The sequence below is a fragment of the Pararge aegeria genome, chromosome 21, assembly GCF_905163445.1.
Source record: "Pararge aegeria chromosome 21, ilParAegt1.1, whole genome shotgun sequence".
In the NCBI taxonomy this organism is placed as follows: Eukaryota; Metazoa; Arthropoda; class Insecta; order Lepidoptera; family Nymphalidae; genus Pararge; species Pararge aegeria.
In genome coordinates, this window is record NC_053200.1 from 10,629,523 (window position 1) to 10,650,786 (window position 21,264).

Sequence of the window (21,264 nt, forward strand, 5' to 3'; positions counted from 1 at the left end):
CAACGCGCCTGGCAAAGGAATTTAAATTCCAATGTTATCGCCTTGAACATTTTTCTAGGATTTCTTGTGAATTTCGAAGTCAGTCGAATCGATCAGAAACCATACGCGTGACAATATTGCACACAGTACAGTTATGAGGTTATGTAAAAATAAACTAAACAAAATTAAATCTATTGTTTTTTCCTCAAATAAATCTTGCTTATTGTTGCATTTCGATAGATATTTTGTATCAAAGTGTATATTTTATTTTACCTAAGTAACTTTAACTTTTTAGGCAACTTTATTGGAGTTTTCACTTCTTGGCTTTAGGTTCCTTGGCTGTTGGCGCTTTAGTGACATCGTCAGGGTATTCTACAGCATCCTTCAGTCTCTTAGCTCTGATGCCAACGACTTTAGCGATTGACCGTTCCCCTCTGAGATATTGAGAAGCTTTGAAGTATTTTTCTTCAAAATTAGTTATATGATATGTGGTCATTAAAAATATTACTGTACACATCCTATTATTTTGTTTTGTTAAGAATTCGTTATGAAGATTTTTATATAAGTATTTAGGTGAACCGAGTGAAGAGTACTTCACTCTTCACTTTGTTTTGATACGTATAGATTTTTATAATTATCATGGGAATCATAATATTATCTCCGAACTAAACTAATTTTAAAATTCTTGATTATTCAAATGATTCGGAATAGTTAAATGAATCTGTTTAATCCCATTGGTGAATACTTTTATAAGCGATTGAACATGTTAATGGCTACGTTTTTATGGCCTGTTGATTGTTTGCTTGTTCTTTCATCATGCTCTTACTAAGCAACTAATCGAACTGATTTTTGGCATAGAGGTAGTTGTATTTTAAGTGGTATAATGTATAACCATTTCATTTCATTTTAACACTGATGGATAACAACTAAAAACTATCATCGGTCAAAGCTATATAATAAAGTTTCCAGAAACCTTCATAAGTAGTATAGAGTTACATCAATACAAATATTACTTATCCAAGTTAGTTTCATATTAAGTCTTATTATTAACATCCCATGTTTTGTCACTTACCTTTCGGCATTTTTGGTGTTTTCCTTAATCTAGATTTTCCTTTAAATGAAGCCGTGGTGATTAATTGTATTTACAGATCTGAGGTTATGTTTCATGGGTAGACATGCAGTCCCGACATCACAAAAACCAATGACAACACAAAAAACAAACATAAACACATAAAATATTAGTTTGCAGATCTTCTTATATTAACACTTATTTTATTTTTGATTTTCTAAGATTCAAATGACTATGTTGTGACTAAAATTACTATTTTGGCTTTTAATTTGGCTGAAACGAAGGAATAAACTGAACTTAAGAAAGTTATTTTGTGATTTATAAGCACAAGTATGCAATTATTTCTTTAATTGATATGACGTTATCGCTCTAAGTATAGCAGAGTAATGATTGGTCAACGATTAAATCTGGCGTTAGGTTAATGTAAAACAGCGTAAACAGTATTACACTGTTTATTAATTTATTTATATACGTTTGAGAGATTATTTGAAATATATTTATTTCGAGAAATGACGTATTTTGTATTTCGATATAAAAGTGGCTAAGAACATTCAAGTATGAAGTATTAAATTAATAAAAGTAAATAAAAATTAGTAAAAAAATTAAAGTAGATTATCGAGACAGTTTTACCATTACGGGTTAGCCATTTTATGGAATCCCATCTGATGGTACGTTATGAGGCAAACTAAGATGTTAGGGGTATGGCAATTACATTTAACACATACCCCTAATTGGTTTTTACCTGGCATCGTATAAGCGCTTAATCGCTTTGCATCTGTAATACCAGATTAGATCAGATAAAAATCAGAAATTATAAATTTCCAAATGCCTCCTGTCGTGGATAGAAACCAGGACCAGGACTTCTGAGACCTCACTCTTACTCTAGCAGTAACTACGGCGCGAGGGAGATCGTCATAGATTGTTGCGAAATTCACTTAGTATTAAATCCCATCCCATGATTTATCATTGCTTTAAAAATCAACGTAAATGGTTTAGTGATGCACGCCCATATATTTAAACTTAAACTATAGTGCCGAAGTCAGGCAGTAGTCTAGTATGAATATAAAAATGTTCACAGAAATATGAAAATATGCATTATAGAACATGAGGTAACATCGTTATCAGGTGATTCAATCTGGAAGCGAGTGCAAATTTTATCTGAGAATTATGCAAACTAGATTTGAGAATAATCCGATGAATTTTGTTTAGTAGTTCGATGAGAATAATAAAAAGAAATTACTTTGGCATCGGATGAGACCAATATGCCCTTTTTAAAATTAGCGTCAAGGTTAAGAAATAGTATTAGTAAATAATATATATTGATTGTGGCCCCAAGATGCTGGAATGGTGACCTCGCACAGGAAATCGCAGCGTTGGTCGGTCCCCCAACGAGGTGGACAGACGACATCAAAAGAGTCGTTAGGAAGCGCTGGAAACGAGGGCCAGGGCTATGGATTTTGGAACTTCCTACAAAAGACCTATGTCCAGCAGTGGACGTCAATTGGTTAGAGTGATTGTGATAATGACGATGAAATATATGTTCGATGATGTCAAAGTTAAGAAAGCTTTATTCTTAATGTCACCTAACTGCGTTTCAGTATAATGCAGGTATTTCAAAAACCATTAAACTTCATCTAAACGAGAAAGCTGTTAGTTTACATATAAACGCGAGGCGATCCAGCGACATAGACTTAGTTGCCAGTTATTGTCAAATACTTTTTGTTACTTGAGATTGGTTCTTCGACAGTAACAACAATTTGTTCAAATAAGTCATAAATAAAACTACTTATAAAAAGCTAGTCAAAATGTTGAAGATATCCCGAATATCTTCTAAATCTTTCTGAATCTCCGCTTCTGCCAAATAATGACGTCATGTCCGGAGTTAGCCATCCATCCCGGTTATTGTCTGTGATGAATATAGTTAAAAGCTCGCCAACCCTCGCTTACATTGGAACAGCGTGGAGCGATAAATTTGAAAGCCTGTCTTTCCTAATTAAGAGATGTGTGAGGTGATGAGGAGGCTAAGCAGAAGTAAGTTTGGTTCGATTATTTTTCGTTTTAAATTTTTTATTATTTCTATTATTACATACAGGTTAGCCAATCATACAAGAGTGGAGGTGTAATTTTATTATTGTGAGACACAGTTAAGGTGCAATTTGACAGTTACTGCGGCCACTGCAAATTATATCTGAGAATAGAACTGAAGTCGTCCCCGACAATTACTGGGCAATTGAGACAAAAGGATAATGTTTGGCCGCTGTGTCAAGGTCAACACGCTTTATTTGTCCAATTGAACATAAAAATTGAAATCGCATGAAATTGGTATTAGTTTAATTTTATGTGTTTTAAATAGACAGATGCGGAAGTGGAGGTTATATTGAGGGATAAACAGCACTCTCAAACTTTACCATGACCTCTCAAAATGCGCCAGTTTAAGTTACCTAGCAGATGATTAAAAGTTAACCTGGCACGCTTTCATTCTATAATAAAATATTTATTGATGCAACCTGGTCTCAACGTCCGCATTCTTTGTAAGGCCTTTATCCTACTGAACCATTTAATACAAGTTTTCGTAGTGAATACAAGACTGTAAGTAAGGTATTAGGTTTTCTATAAACATTATGTAACAATAATATCAATTCTCTTTTAGGCTGGAGTTAGTATTTAAGAGACTTTAAGGCTTCACGTCGTTGGCCACGGTTCATTTTGTTTCAAACTTTTGTTTTATGAGCTGTGTAGACTATAGCCGATGTCTTGCTGCATCAGTTTTACTAAAAATAATTGTATGTGCTAGTGGCTTTAGTACATTTTTTGATAATACGAGATCTAAAAGACATAGGGCGGGTACCCTTTTGTAGCTGGATGCAAAAAGGGAATCTTCCATTTCGCTGATCATTCTGGGACCTTTGAGAACATTTGATGCGCGCCAGTCCTTAAAAGTAAAACAGGTCTCAAACTCTGACCCGACTAATATATATGAATAATGCATAAAACCGAAACGTTTTCAGTAAGTTTTAGGAAAAGTAGTAACATACCTTACATATTAAAACTCAAGCAACACAAATACCTACATACGATCTTTTACCGAAAAAACATTTTTGACTGCTAAATCATCATAAGGTAGGTGTAGGTCGTGTTGATTTAGAAGTACTCGGAACACTGCGCATGACGGGTAAAAATAAGATGTAGTGTTTTGAAAACACCGTAGTAAGGAACATGGTGGGTGGTAAACACATGAACTGATATAATATATTGTTCGTCGCAGGAAATTTATATTCAAGTAAGACTCAGAGTATCGCGTTTTTAGAACCAGAAAAGTTTTGTGGCCATAAACCCTTGTATTCAACGTACTGATAAATTCATATGAAATCGTTAGCTAAAACTATAAACTTAAAAAAAAATAGATACTATGTAGAACACAAAAACTTGGAGGTACGGATGCAGATGAAAAGATTAGTTGGGTACATGACATTGCCCTTGTGGAGTTACATTTCTTATAACTGTCATATGAGAAATTTAATGACCTTATAAAAATATAAAACCGGTCTTTGTATCTTATCAAGTTTTCTAGCAAGACTACTTTTAATTTATGTTGGTTTTAGCCCTGGTACCAACTGCTAAGACGTCTGCTGTTTCTTCTGCCCTTTTGGTAAGGTTTTCGGTGCAGGTTCTCAATTCTATTCTTTGATACTCAATCAATCGATCCTTCAAGCTTGCTAAATATTGCTATTGATCTCTTCACTTTTGAATTGATTGAAGAAGAAGATATCAGATACTATGATATACCACATAGTAATAGATAATTGGGTGTTTAGTATTTTTGTGCTTTCTATTGTTAGATTCGTACATGGTAAAAGTACTTTAAAGTTTTGATCTTCCTGATTGAGTTGATATCAAAATGGGTTATTTTGATTTCAACTCAAAATATAATTAATATTATTTAAAAGCGTGTTTGTTTGTCCTTCCTTTACGCCCTAACTGAGCAACAAATTGACTTGACTTGAAGAGACGGAGAGTAATACAGACTACTTTTAATCTTTATTTATTTGATACTTTTATTCAACACGGATATGCCAGCCCCATCATCCCTTAAGTAACTAGGTAAATAACAAAAACTTAATTATGACAACACTACCTACTATAAGAGAAATGTAAAAAATACAATCTGTTGTAGCGGCCATCGCAAAAATATCTCAACAACAGACCTGAAACCTTCTGTGATCGGTTGAAAGAGAAGGCTCGTTATTTTAATCTTTCTTAACTAACGGCTCCCATGGGATTTTTAAATAACCGTCGTAAACACTGAGAAGAATACCTAGGCAATATCTAGTGCAGAATAATTCGAAAAAAATCTGCGAATTAAATATGTTACTGTCTCCTCGTTGCTAGTACAATCTGTTTTTATGGCCTGGTGAAACATTTTCGCTAACTAAAGATACCGACGTACCTGAAATTTGGCGCGAATAACATATGTTTATAGTCTTCAACTCACAGTGCGGTCATTTATTTGGATAAGCCCAGAATAGATAAACTGGATAGTATCAAATAGGTAGTAATTTGATTTCTTACGCAAGTTCGTAAACTGTATTATCCATGAGCTCTTAAATATAAAGTGTCAGTGTTGTGTAAGATCATTACATGTGATATTAAAGCTATGTATCATTTTTAAGCCATCCTACCTAATATATAAATGCGAAAGAGTGTTTATTTGTCCTTCCTTCATGCTTTAATTAAGCAACCAATAAACTCGATATTTGGCATACCGTTAGTTGAAAGGACAAAGAGCAAGTAACACAGGCTATTTTTTATCCCAGGAAAGCTAACGATTCCCACGGGATTTATAAAAAACTAATAAACGCGACGATATATTTCGTTTTGCTACTACTTTATATTGCAACAGTGATAATACTTAATGACCGTATAAAAAACTACAATTAATTAAGTAAAAATACGTAGCTACAACTACGGAATATAAAGTACCTAGTTTTTCTGAATACCGTCGAGTAAAAATTATGTTATTTTAAATCCTAATTAGACTTTGAAGAGCTCTTTACTAAATTAAAAATATATTCATACATTATATTTTAATTTTAGTATCTTGTTGATTTCATTTAAAGAGGTCCTGTATACCATAGACACGATAATAAGATTTGGTACTTTTTTATCTTTGATTTTTTTCTAGAAATATATAGTCATTACGTCTAGATAGATAGCAGTGGTGATCTAGATTATTTACTATAATTTTTCCTATTTATCATGTTTTCCTAAACCTGAGGTACGCAATCTTAGCGATAAGGCTGCTTTTTGTATTCTGCTTTATTCTTTGTTTTTCTATTCTTCTTTTGTTTCTTCAATTTGTAGTGGTGTGCACATAAAGAGTATCAATAAACATCATAACGCAAATTAATTTTTTGAGATGTGTTTCCAATGAAATAGTAAAAAAGTAGACTTCCCTGAATTTGGAATGTTACTGATAACAAACCTACCTATGATTAATATAAAAAAGTCAACATGACACGAGTCATTTCTAGAAAGTCGAGTTAGGCAAGTGCACCGACAGTAGGTAGGTACATTTACAATCACTCTTGTCGCAGGACATTGCATAAATCTCATTCATATTGTTGTTAACGATCTAAATTAGCTCCGACCACTTGTATACTTCCATATCGCTAAGGTTCTCAGTTATAAATAGATGCAATACACGAGATCAATTTTACAATAAAACTGCATTATAGCAACACAAACAAACGAGTGAACGATATTGAATGATGGCTGACATCGATCGATCGGATTTTACTCACTTTCGCGGCTGGCAAGTCCACATGTGTACTTCCTTAGTTTATGGAACAGATAATTCGTAAATCCTGCACAGCACATATTGAGTTTTGAACTGTAAAGCGACCGTCAGCTTGTGATTGGTGTCAACGTCATTTTTGTGTTGTGGTGAGATCGGCGCGAGCGGCGGCGGGCGGGAGAGGCGAGCGCGACCGATCGTCGCACATACCGCAATACAATTGACTGAGTACTAACTACTGAGCTCGCTGCTCAATGCTGAGCCACACTACGGTGCCCCGAAATTAATACACACTGAGCTTTAACACCATATACTTGCACCGGGGCCGCCGAACGGCTGCCTGTGGTCGCAACGCACCATGCACTGATACTTTTTCCTCTCCGACCACCAATTAAGTCAATAACTGACGAAATGTAAATCGATCAATTCTATTCCTTGATTATGAATTACAAACAGTACCTTGTTTACGTGAGTCAACGTTGTTCATGTGGATTTAATCAAGTCGTTACATTCTTCCGAGTACTTTTTTTATTATTGAAACTGTTTTATTAAGTCTTTGATCGACAGTACGACATTATTGATGATTTGTTTACATTTTGATTTATTTTACTTCTTTAGCCTCTGTCAATAGGTTAGTAATTATTGATTTCCAATTAAGTTTATATTACCTACATTTTTTAAACTTCGCACCGATCGAATTTCTTATACCTGCAGTAAATTGTTTGTAAATATTAAAAGTTTAAAATATTTGTCATTGTTTTTTTCTTTCTTTCATTATTCGTCGAATGAAATTATTAATTTGACTAAATTGTTGTATTTGACGGAAATCTAAAGTGTCCTTATAGAAGTTGCACAGTGAAATGTATTGCGGTTTTCGGGGCTTCGATTACATCACATTAAGGCAATTTATAGATTGAGTATTGGATTGTGCTGCATACTTGTCCCGTTTCGACACAATTCCAATTTCGTATTTATAGAGGCAAAATGCGGATACGCTAGCGGTGTTAGGCATTTCAGTCCGTCAGTGAATATTTTTTAGCTCAGGATGCGATAGAGTTATTTATCTAAGAATACTAAAAGATAAATCTAGAGTGTATTTTTTATATTAGATAAGTTTTTGTCAATGTGTTCCTATGTAATTTAATAAAATATACGCAATAGAAAAAAACTTAAAATGATTTAATCAGAATATTTTTCAAAAGAAATGAATATTAATTAATGAATTATATAGTCTTTTATACACATCAATTTGAGACAAATTACAGAAGCCCGGGAAATTGATTGTAGATTTAAATGACAAAAACCTTAAATAAATAATGTCCATAATTAAAAAAAAATATTGTTGATAATACATATTTACAAAAAAATGATTAAAATCGATAAACTCATTAATTGAGTAAAAGGAACGAAATAAAAGTAACTCGTGCAGTTTTCTTAAAAGAATAAAACTAACTTTAAAATCGTTTAATAATTGTCCATAAGTAAAAGACACAGCTAAATAATTTCATTTGCGCTATATATCGTATAGCATATTTTTCGTTAAACATTGCAATGAGTAGTAATTTTCTGAAACAGAACGGGTTTAAATAATCACTTATTTCCGGCCTTACTCGAGTGCGTTCACAAATGCTTTTAATGCAATGCGATCCAGATGTGAAGCCGGTGGGATGATGCTAATTGCCAATTCACAAATGAATAAGCATGGTCTTTTCTTACTTGTACGTAACTTGGTATAACACTATATTTAATACATGCTAATTTTGTGTAGTAGGGACATGAGAGTTTTAGGGTTTCGGGTGTTTAGAGAAGCTTCCTTCCAACTCCGAACGTCTCCGATGTAGAAATATGCTCGACCAAGCCAAGGTCCACCCCGGGCTTGAGGATGATTGACTCCTCTTTTCTCAATTCTCTTTTTAATTATGGAAACCGGTGGAAACAGTGAAGGAAACCCGCATCTCTGAGAATCCTCCATAATGATATGAGGGCGAGTGCAGCCTACCAATCCGCACTTGTCTAGGGTGATGGACTACGACCTAAACCCTTCTCATTTTGACGGTGAGACAATTTTAGAGAACGATGAAATTAGACATCAATTATAAATATATGAATGAGATCATCATAAGACCAAGCCGTTTCGTTTTATTTAGGCCTTTACTAATTTTTTGGGTTCTGTACAGTACAGTAGCTTGCGAGTCTGTAATGTCTCAGAAAAATGATCTACGAATTTCATTTGTTCTTATGTTATCTTATCAAGTGCTATAATTTATTAGAATCCATAATATTTTAACTTGGGGATCAAGTGAAATAACTAAAATAGTAATTTAAACAGTATTATTAGCCAATTAATTTATTGCTTTAGGACCCAATTAATTCGAGCACCGCTCCGTTAAATTTGAACAAAACAGTTTTAATGTTTTGCTCAAACAAAGTTTGTTACAGGTCGGGAGCAGTTTAAGTTGGCTAAAAAGAGTAATTGGATTCACTTGAAGTTTATGGGGCACTGGGAAATTGCGGGGAAAGACTTATAAATTAACTGACATAGAAAAAAAAAAATATTGGTACTTATTTAGCGCACTCAGGTTTTTATTAAACAGCAATGTATATAATATGAACTATTTCGAAGGTTTAAGTAGGGAATTACAGAATTTAAACATTAAAATTAAAATATATTTTTTTTATTATAGGTTAGGTTAGGTTATGTTATTATTATTATTATTAAATTATTGCAAATCATGACAAATCAAATGGCAAAATCAACTCTTGATCTTTTATACTTAGGTATATATTGGATAGCTCAAAGTAAGTATCTATGCGAAGTAAATAATATTATAAGCATTAATTAGATAATAAATAGATCATGAAATCGGTACGTGAATATAATCTTCAGTTATTATTACTTTTTGTGCGAAAAAAGGATGGTAGTTGTTGTTATAGTGTGACCATTTATTTTTTAAGTATCGCGGTACCTGTACCAAATGTATAAAAAAAATTGCTGCCTATGTGACTAGTTTTTATTCATAAACATTGCTAACTAACTTTAGAGATAAATTGTTGTATTGTTGTTGTGTTGCACATCTTTTTCTTTTTCATGTTGATTTTTATCTTTAGTAATAAAATAAATAACATTTTCTACTGGTCTGTTTGAGAAAGTGGATAGTTTGTTTTATCGCTGGGGATAGCGAAAAACGCAGCCTTAAAGTGGGACTTTCCATATGGCCACCTTGTGTTTTACTTTCTTCCTTGCGATTATGTCAAGGTTTAAATCGCGCTTTAATGTTAGGGAAGATTGGCAACCGATGGTAAAGCGAGTCACAACACCTAGACGATGACCACGACCAGTCTATCAATACTGTAACGACTAAGAAGAAAAATATATCGCGCTGTGTAGTAAATAAACAAGGTTTTAAAAATGCTTAGTATCTAGATAAAAATGTGGCAGTAAATACAATTGGTCGTTATTTATTAAAATTACATAGCTATTTAGGTAAATTTAAGAAAATATCTAGTATGGATATCTCATACCCAGTTTTGCCGTTGTTACCTCGTTTTTAATTCATGACTTTATTTAAGATGTCCGGCAGTCCTCTGGAACATAATATATTTATGTGCGACGATATTAAACAATTTCGCACGTATATTATATAGTTAGAATAAAATATAGTTGTTATCTTTTATTTTTATAACTATCTATTTCCCTAACAGATACAAAATTATAGCTTCGAGCGACATAAGGTCATAAAATCGAACATGCACTTACTTCCGTTGAGATCAAACTCGATCGAGACACATTTATCATGAAATTATAGGACCAAAGTCGTGGGTAATTATTAAACAAATAGGAAACATTTGAGATACGAGTATATTGTGTCAGACATTTCGCGCGGGTAGATAAATCAGCTGCATATCGGATTCATACCTTTTGTGTATAAAGTAGGTTCATGTTTTTTGCGTCTATCATAACTAAATGCATGAACTACATGGCCGTACTGTTAGTCAGTGCAAAGAAATAACAAAGCATTTATAAATTAACATTTTCCAAATAAAGTACTTTCCATAAGATCAAAACAATAATATAGTGATACTCCTATGATTTAATATGTTACATCGGTGATACTTGAACAATTCAATTAAAATTCCATTTATCTTAAGTGACGTCAAACAAACTACTTCTTTTACAATTCATGACAAACGAGGTGACGTGTGTGACGAATTTACTAAACAACATGTTAAAGTAACTGGTGTTTCAAGTTCAAGACAAATTTCTTATAAACGAAACAGCTAGGTCATTGAAGCAGAAGCGGAACAAACAAATATTAATATAAAGTGATACTAGAGAAGAATCTAGCAGTAATTTTCAAGAGTCCTTACCAATCGGAAAAAAAGAACCTTGAGGTGGCGGTAGCCAGCTTAATCTCCATAGAAAAGTTATCGACAGATAGATGTACGGTTATTATTAATGTTCTCAGCTATATATTTATCTGATGGGGAGATAAGGCTGTTGCTAGTTACCACTCTTCCGTTAAAGACGTGCCGCTTAGCGATTTAGCATTCTTCTACGATGCCGAGAAATCGATTGGGGTGCCATACCACAAACAGGTTAGTCCGCTATAATTTAGACAGCATGATAACTGACCCTGACTGAGCCCTAAAAATATTCAAATATATTGTCATCATCATCATCATATCAAACCATTACCAGCCCACTACAGGGTACGCGTATCCTCCGAAAATGAGAAGGGGTTAAGTCCGTAGGCCACCACGCTGGCTCAGTGCGGATTGGTGGACTTTACACAGCTTTGAGAACATTATGTAGAACTCTAAAGCATGCAGGTTTCCTCACGATGTTTTCTTTCGCTGTTGAAGCAAGTGATAGTTAAATTACTTAAAACGCACATAACTAAGAAAAGTTAGAGGTCGATTCGAACTCGGCCGCCCGAAAGTGAAGTCGAAATCCTACCCACTGGGCCATCACCACCCTTCTATTCATAATTATATTTGAATACTAGAAATTGCTTTTTGTTATCAAAGAAAGAACACATTCTACACATTACATAGGTACCTTTTACATAAAAACGGATTTAGATCGTTTATATTTGAACCTTTAAATGTTGCTCAAAGTCTTTTAAAGATTCACTTATTATAACCTACTTTATTATACAGGATGAATACTTTACTTTTTATGGTTATGGATTTTATAACCTTTTTCACAAGATTTGACCCCCCGGTTTTACCCCCTTTGGCTTAAAATGCTTTTAGATTCACTGATTTAAGCGTGCCGTCTCTTCCAGTTAGTCAGTGGTAAAGCTTTATTAATAATCTAAATAATACACTTACGTTGCGATTTGAATAATGTATTATATTCATTTATTTATGCGGTAAAGTGGAAATTATTATTATAATAATCGTTCAAAGCCACCGGAACGCCGCAGGCACGTACAGCCTTATACCTCACAGATAATTACATTATTTCTTAAATCATTTATCTCGCATAGATTAATTTGCATTTTACGTGGACTCAAATAAGTTAGCAGTGTAAGGATTAAATTAAGAGTGAACCAACCAGGCGGATGTAAATAAGCCGAGCGTCTCTACTTCAAGGCTTTCTACTTTTTTGTAGTAGTAGAGGTTTTTGACAGACAGAGCTTGTCCGGGACCTAATTTCTGCCGCAAAGCAGCAATGTTGCAATGCTGCGTTCCGATCCAAAGAGCGTATTTGCTGGTGTAATTGACTGACACACATGAGGCTTAACACATGCGCCTCATGTTGATGGATAGAGGGCAACACGTTGCCGGACCTGTTCCTTGCATGCCCTGCGAAGTGTTGTGTTACGTGTGGGACATCTGCTTGCTCCGTCAATTATTACTATAAAAAAGACTCTTTCCTGTGTCGGTTTATTGGTATTCCTCTAGAGAAGATATAAAGGTTCTACCACTTCTTAGTGATATTTTTCGCAGGGGTATTATAATTAGGAGGCTACCTCCTAACTACGGTGCAGAAACTGCTATATTTTTGCATAAAGGTTTGTTTTCACTAGGCCTATAGTTTGCAGACTCTACTTCTGTTTCCATGTTTTTTTTATTTCTTATTCCACTACTTGTCAGTTTCTTATCTCTCACCTGATTCTCACCTGTATGTGGAAGTGGTAATGCAGTCTAAGATGGTAATAGGCTTACCAGTTAGGAGGTATGGCAGTTATATCAAACCGGTTATGAACCAGTTATTTTAAAATTACAAATAAACACTTAAATCATGGTTTAATGGAACAGTGTAGATTTGAAAGTAGTCAATAGGTATCTACTTAGGTCATCATATCAACCCATTAATCCTTGACCGTTATTTGAAACTTTTGGTTGAAGAGGGCACTACTGTTTTCTGCTTTATCTATGTATAATCTGTCCCAATTTATTGACCTCTCGCTCGCACATCTCCCATCTCACCTGGCAGCTCAGCGGTTTGAACCGCGTAAACTTCCATCATTGGCGTCTTGTTTTCTGCGACGCACAGTCGAGTCGTGCTTGAAGGGGTACCTACGTACTTGCTATATTTTATTGCAACTTTGTACATTCAACTCCTTACAATACACGACGTTCTTTGTGAGGGAACCTATCACGTGAGTAATTTACTTATCTACTTTCATGCTGATAATATTTAAACGGTATTACCGTTCGATATAGTTTTATCATTTGGGTTATGTAGATTTGAACAAGAGCTTGCGTGTTCGAATTTCAATCTACCCTCTATTTTTTTTTTTTTTTTTCGATTTTAAAATTGTGTGTGTTATTTGCTGATTTGAGTTTATTCTATTGTCCCAGATAACTTTATTGCGTGTTAATTGGTTAGAAATGAGTGATAAAGAAGGTGAATTATTTAGCGATAATATTCCGACGAATACCATCAGCGGCGGGTTACGTACCGATAAGCAATCTAAAAGACGGCGTAGCTCTTCTAGTAGTAGCTCCTCGAGCTCCTCAAGTGCTCAGAGTACCTCTTCATCAGCTAGCTCAAATTCTCGAAAGCATAAAAAAGGCAATAAACGTAAAAAGAGGGGCGGCAAACGTAATCGTCATCGTCAACGTGACCGCCGTCTCTTAAACAAGTTGACACAGGAAGTTCAGAAACTTCGAGAACAAACAAATTTAAATTTTTTGAATTCGGATTTAGTTGATGGCAATATTAGCGGGGAACTTTACATCGATGGCAGTGAGCACGAATCCATTAATAAGCAATCGGAAGTACTTACGGAGCCGAACTTCGTATTTGAAATCGAAACGAAGCTCAAGGAACCCTCAGTTCCCAAAGCTCCTCAGAATTATTTAGCGACATTAAAAGAGATTCAACATTTCGAACGTAGTGAGTGGTGTGAAGTTCGATACGCGGAGACTCAGAAGTTATATAATCACACTCCTGGTTTTGTCGAGCTAGAGGCCAATGACGAGATTAAAGCCTATGATTCATTACGGCATCTAGCCCATTCCGATAAAGCATACGCTGGCTTAACGTTTTGTGTTCTGAAACAACGCGAAGTTTTACAAACTACCCTCCGTAAACTCTTACAATGGGCCCGTGACTCTGAAGTTACTTATGAAGGGCTAAGTGAGAAAATAAACGAACACTTTTTAAATGGTGAGTTTTATAAGACTTCATCGGAACTGCTACAACTAGTTTGTGGCCATCGGGCGGAAGTTGTTCAGATGAGGAGAGACGGTATAACAAATTATCTACGGGATCCTTTAACTAAGGTTGCCGTAAAGAAAGTACCCCCCTCCTGCCGCCATTTGTTTGAAGCTGAATCACTGACCAAGGTACTTGAAAAAGCTGGTGGCGTCCGGAAAGCTTTCCTGCCCTTGAACAGACATGGTTTAAATGCTCCCGCTTCGCAAGCTGGACCGAGCAAGCCTGTACACCACCCCTCGCAGGGGCAGGTGAATCAAAATGTACCTTATCATGGATGTTGCGCTTCCGGGCGCATTTCCCATACAAACCAACCCTCGCAGGGTTGTTTTCATTCTCATCCCTCGCAGGGACAGAGATATAATAACTATAATGACAAACGTCATACATTTTCGAATAGCCACAGAGGTTCCTTTCGTCAAAGAGGGGGCCGTCAAGGGTGCAAGACTCTGGACAGTAACAAAGGACAATTTAACAATCCGAAACGTCATTCAACCTCCTCGGAGAACAACTCTAGAGGAAGAAAACGTAAGTTTTGACAATCAGACATTCAGGGCGGGTCAACTACTTCTATACCGCCGTCGGTGGGCTCAACTGGGGGCTCCGATCTTCATTCAGAAAATATTACAAGGGTATCGCATACCATTTTTCCAAAAACCCCCTCTGGTATTGCCAGATCTAGCGGGCAAGCGGTTCTGTACTCGGACATCAGATCAAATGACAACCGTTGTAAACCAAATGATAAATCACGGTGTTTTAGAAGTAGTCGACCATGCACCAAGTTTTATTTCGAACATGTTCTTGGTTCCAAAGAGCGACGGATCTCACCGACCCATTTTCAACCTGTCGGCTCTCAACGATTACGTAATAACAGACAAATTCCGACTAATAAACGTTTACCGTGTTCCCGATTTTCTACAGTCCAAGGATTGGATGTGCAAAATAGATTTGTCACAGGCGTATTTCCATTTACCGATAAGTGCGTCCCACAGGCGATTTCTTCGACTAGTTTACAGGGGCGAATTGTTACAAATGTCATGCCTACCCTTTGGTCTCAGCACGGCACCAAAGGTGTTCGCTTCCCTGACAAATTGGGTAGCTCAAACTCTGAGAGAGCAAGGGATACGTATAATCGTTTATTTGGACGACTTTCTCCTGGCCCATCAGAGTCCACAAGTCCTACAGTCTCAAGTACAAATTGTCTTAGAGAGGCTTCGTTACCTCGGTTGGCAAGTAAACCTAGGCAAGTCAATAACAAAGCCTCAGCAAAAGCTCATCTTCCTAGGAGTACAATGGGATACTCGGAAGAACGAAAAATCTTTACCATCAGAAAAAGGTCTCAGTCTCTGTCTAAAGATCACAAATATTCTGAGCAAGGGCTTTGTTACACTAAAAGAACTGCGAAGTTTAGTCGGCTTTCTGAATTTCGCGAGTTTTGTAGTCCCCAAAGGGAGACTACACTATCGAGGCCTTCTCGACCTTCTCAATGTAGCATCCAAAAAGACCACAAGCAGCCGGAATCCGCTTTCAAAGGAGGCTTTGAAAAACCTAACCTGGTGGCTCCAAAACCATTGTTTACCGAGTTGTGTTCATTTACCAGCCCCAAATCATTTTCTGGTGACAGACGCATCCGACCTGGCCTGGGGAGCACAATTGGACAGTCGAGCGTTTTCAGGACAGTGGACCGATCAGGAACAGGACTTGCATTGCAATCAGAAAGAACTTCTTGCTGTATTGAAGGTTTTGCAAGTTCAACATCGGTTTCTGAATCGATCCACAGTTCTGTGGCAAAGCGACAACCGAACAGCGGTTTCCTACATTCGGAACGAAGGTGGCACGAAATCTACAGCTCTCATGAAAATTACATTAAAAATTTTTCACTTGTTAGAGCTTCATCAGATCCATCTCTCTGCTTATCACATACCGGGAAAGTACAACAGCCACGCAGATCATCTATCTCGTTACCGATCACCCCCAGAGTGGCACCTTGTACCTGCTTGCACAGAAATAATTTTCAGAAAATTTGGAATTCCTGTTATAGATCTGTTTGCCTCGAAAAATGCACATGTAGTGGCCAATTATGTCTCCTTAGATCAACACGACAGTCAAGCAATGTTCCACAATGCTTTTTCCCACCAATGGAGTTACCAGCTAGCTTGGGTTTTTCCTCCACCTTACTTGATACCCAGGGTGCTAGCACATCTCAATCAAGCACAAGGGACATTTCTTTTGGTTGTTCCTTGGTGGAAGCGGGTGTTTTGGAGATCAGACCTCAAATCCAGGGCGTTGGCAGCGCCATTCACGATACGTCGTCTGGATCGGTACCTGATAGACAAATCGACAGGCCTACCACCTCCCAACGTACGAGAAATGACATTAGAAGTATGGAAATGTGGGGCTGGTCGGAAGATCTAACTGGCTGGGATGATTCTCAATTAGAACTATTATTGTCATCCTGGCGTCCGTCCACACGTAAGACTTACAAAGCAGCATGGAATAGATGGCTTGCTTGGACAAAAACTTGTTCAGTCAATCCATTTAGCCCTAGCGGTTCTAATGTAGCAAAGTTCTTAGCAGACTTACATTTAAAAGAAAAATTATCATACAACACTATTTTATTGCATAAATCTGTTGTATCCACGTTATGCAATACGGAACTATCCGGTCATTTAAGCTCACACGTCCTAGTTAAGCATGTTTTAAAATCAATATCATTGCAGAAACCTGTGAATCATAAGAAATTTGTTTGGAATATTGATATTCTCGTTTCCTATTTAGAAAGATATAATATTGATGAAAACAACTTTTTTCAAACATCTAGACATTGCGCGGTCTTGCTGTTGTTATGTTCAGGTCGTCGTGTACATGACCTAACTTTGCTGGCCGTAGATGATAATCATTTTGAAAAAAAAAGCGACTATCTCATTTTATGGCCGAATTTCGGTTCTAAAACTGATAATTGTGATTACAGACAGTCGGGGTGGAAATTACTAAGAAGCCCTAGAGGAAAGAAAGTTGACCCGGTTTTTTGGGTAAGCCACTGTAAGGAGCTCCTTCACGACAGGCGTGAAGCAGCAAAGTGTTCAAACTTATTTGTACATTTAAGAGGTCAACCTAAAGCTGCATCTAGGACAGTGATTGCTGGATGGGTAAGGACATTATTAGCTGAAGCTGGAATCATCGCGTCCCCGGGTAGTATTCGATCAGCGGTAGCTTCAAAGAACTGGGCTGACAACGTTCCTATAGACGACATCCTATCGCGAGGAAATTGGAGATCTGAAAATACTTTCAGACATTTTTATAGACGGGAAATTATCAAAGTCCCTGCGCAATATGGTATTACTAACTCTTTTGTTCCATATCATTAATTATTTTTCAAATGTATTTGATTGCATAAGTTTTGCTACTTGCCTATATACCTACTAATCTTAAGTAGTAAGGTAAATTATTTTCATGTTGGAGTAACAAGTGAATACCTTTTTGTGTATTTTAATTTTTAATAAATATTTTTCTCATACAATCTAAACCCCTTTTAATAGCTAAGGTCCTCTTGGATCTACGTAAAGCTGTCGTATGAGTACCTACCTACTTTAATCTGTATTTACACATTCTTTTAAGTATAGGTAAAAAGTCACATTGGCGTCCATCTCCACCAGGCGATAACAAACACGTCTTCAACCAAAAGTTTCAAATAACGGTCAAGGATTAATAGCAGCGTTTTACCTGAAAAATAAAACGCTTATTAATACTTACCTTATTTGAAACTTTCCCTTTTATTTCTGCCTGGGTGGGTTTTCGACTCAATGATGGAAGTTTACGCGGTTCAAACCGCTGAGCTGCCAGGTGAGATGGGAGATGTGCGAGCGAGAGGTCAATAAATTGGGACAGATTATACATAGATAAAGCAGAAAACAGTAGTGCCCTCTTCAACCAAAAGTTTCAAATAAGGTAAGTATTAATAAGCGTTTTATTTTTCAGGTAAAACGCTGCTATTATCGGTCCACTACAGGGTCTCTTTCAACAATGAGAAAGGCCTTAGTCCGAGGTCCACCAAGTTTGACAAGTGCGGATTGGTGGACTTCACACATTGGAGAACATGAAAAACTGTCAGGCATCCAGATTCCTTATGAAGTTTTTCTTTCCCGTTATAGTTAGTGACAATGCGTGCTGGGATTCGAACTCAGACCCCCGAAAGTTAAGTCGGAGTGATAACCCTAGTGGCTATCACGACTAGTAAAAAACTTAAGTTTTTATAAGTCTTACTGGAAATTTTCTCCATTTTATATCATCTGCATACCCTGTGCGTATAGTTAGGTAGCGGTAATTTCTTGTATATAGTTTAACGCAAACATACTCAACTATTAGTCATAATAATTAAAAGGATACGTGGATCGCGCCGAAGTAGCAAAAAGCCGCAAAAGGAAACGACCTTGTTGCATCGACCGTGGCCTTTGAGAATTTTTTTAGGAAGTTGTGGAAACCACCGTACTTTGACCCCACATTTATATTGATACGATTACCGATTTGGCTGATTCACCGATTAGTAAAAGTAGAAGTAGTGTATATAATATTATTTACTCCCTTGAATTTATTTTTTGAATTACGTTTTTTACCCGACTGCGAAAGAAGGTGGGTTATTATTTGTGAGTATGAGATGAGATGTATGTATTTATGTTCGTATGAATGTATATTACTTTTGCACGTCTAAGAGCCTAAACGGCTTGTCGTATTTATATGTGTCAATACATTCGTCTAAGTAGTGAGAGTCACACTGGATACATCAACATAAAAAAAGAGATATATAATACAAATTAATAAAAAAAAATATTTTCCATCTCTTTTAAATTCATTTAAGAACTGAAAATTTGAATAATTGGTTTTGATTTAGAATAATCTTAGCTGACAGAGTTCACAAACGCTGTCGGAGTCATAACGCGCTAACTTCTCATTATTTGGTTTGTTATATACTTAGGTAAAACATCAAATCTCGGAGTGAGGCGATTAGGCTTACTTGAAATAAATGAATTTGAATTTGAATTTAGTGTGATAGATTACAAAGATATACACACGCCTCTTTACGTATCCATAGATCTTTTTTTATACAAATAAATAAAATTGAAATGTCGCTCACTTCTCATTATTTGGTTTGTTTTATAAGTAAAACAACAAAACCTCGGAGTGAAGAGATTAGTGTGATCGTTTACAAAGATATACACACGCCTCTTTACGAATCCATAGATCTATTTTTATACAAAAAAATAAACTTGAAATGTAATATCTCTGTTCTTCTTTTCTGATTATTTAAACGATAGTGTAATCCTATGACATATTATATTAAATACTAGCGTACCCAGCCCCCTTCGCCGGGCTAGATTTTGCTTTATTTTATTTAAACAATAAACTTACATCATTAAATTTTTAATTTAAGTCTCATAATATATTAAATCATTTATTTCTCTCCGTATTCATTCTCTTCTATTCTCTTCTCGAGAGGATGAAGATCATTATCTACACCTATGTAAACCCAACAATAGAATATCATCATAGTAAATAAAAGCTGTATTTGACAGTTTGACAGTTCAAAAATAGGAGTGCTCCGATCGTCACCAAATTTTACAAGATTACCAGGTCAATCCGGAGATTCCCTGAAAGTTTCATTGAAATGGGTCCTGCCGTTTCGGAGCCTATACGGAACATACCCACACACTTTCTCTTTTATATATATAGATAGGTAGTAGTAGGTATGTATATGTATTGTTAGTTGGTCCTTTCAAATAATAAAATTGCAATTCATCCCCTTAATAGAAATTGTTACAGGGTGAGGACATTATAAATAAATAAAAAAATAAAATTAAGAGTAACTTGTGTTATGGGTACTAAGATAGCTGATGAATATTTTTTTATAAATATAATAATGCATGCTGTTTTGAAGATAAACACCCTGACACTGAAAAATATGAGTGATAATCACACAGACCTTTTCTAGTTGTGAGAATCGAACCCAAGGCCCTAGAAAAGTAGGGCCTCTGCCCACTGCGTCAATCAGCTGTCAAAAAATGCTTCTTTATAATCTGGACAACAGATCCACGCGAGTGCCAATCGCTTATAGGTTATAAAATGATTGTATTTTACGTTTTATTTTGACAGCCCTAATTTAAATTTTGCACTTTGTGTACGTAATAATACGGAGACAATAACTAAGGTAGCAACATTTAATACGAAACAACAATAAAAATACATTAACACTACGGACTTCCGATTGCAATTTTATTGTTTAACAACAAAAACTTGTTATTTTAAAAGGTATAAAATTTTATTACGTAAAAGGAAATTATAAATTGTTCGATCGGGTTTTCAGGCGCACATTCATTGATGGGTAGTTTAATTCTGAAAATACAAACGTGGGTGGAATTTGAAATGCACACTTTGAATGATACTTTTATAATGTATTCATTTATTCAATACTTGGTTTTGGGCGTACATTTCCATCGGTACCTGCATTCTGCGATCTGTTTCTTGTATATCGATCTTCTAATTATTTATTTTTTATTCTATACGCAATAAGTTTTTTTTTTATAATTATTTTCTCGAAAGTCGATTTTCTCTCAATAAGTTCAAAGTTTACATAAAACGTAAGCTTTGAAGGAGTAATAAACGATAAAAAGCTTGGGTGTGAATTGCTCTAACCTCATAGCTTAATATTAGTTTACGGTGAGATGGTGATAACAAAAAAAAAATACGGCTAAATTT

The 21,264-nt window shown here is 35.7% G+C and overlaps 2 protein-coding genes across 24 annotated transcripts in view; one reads left to right on the forward strand and one right to left on the reverse strand.

The window, feature by feature from the left end:
* The window catches only part of LOC120633048 (potassium/sodium hyperpolarization-activated cyclic nucleotide-gated channel 2), a 284,675-nt gene that overhangs the window by 61,224 nt on the left and 202,187 nt on the right, over positions 1-21,264 (reverse strand). For 3 of the 22 annotated variants that reach the window (XM_039903125.1, XM_039903124.1, XM_039903122.1), the window contains exon 2: positions 1,052-1,321. The exons of 16 other annotated variants lie outside the window; for them this stretch is intronic. In XM_039903125.1, the coding sequence (XP_039759059.1) occupies positions 1,052-1,061 (10 nt within the window). In that variant the 5' untranslated portion in view covers positions 1,062-1,321. Of the gene's footprint in view, positions 1-1,051; positions 1,373-6,849; positions 7,486-21,264 lie in introns of those variants that run through there. 3 more of the 22 variants (XM_039903120.1, XM_039903121.1, XM_039903123.1) reach the window with 3 other exon arrangements.
* Positions 13,188-18,478, forward strand: LOC120633050. Of its 2 annotated transcripts, none has more exons than XM_039903132.1 (2): positions 13,188-13,453; positions 17,486-18,478. In XM_039903132.1, exons 1-2 carry the CDS (start codon positions 13,227-13,229, stop codon positions 17,880-17,882), a joined length of 624 nt encoding a protein of 207 aa, XP_039759066.1. In that variant the 5' UTR covers positions 13,188-13,226; the 3' UTR covers positions 17,883-18,478. The 2 variants fall into 2 exon arrangements, 1 of the variants encoding a protein (XP_039759066.1); XR_005659189.1 differs by lacking the exon at positions 13,188-13,453 and adding an exon at positions 15,004-15,042.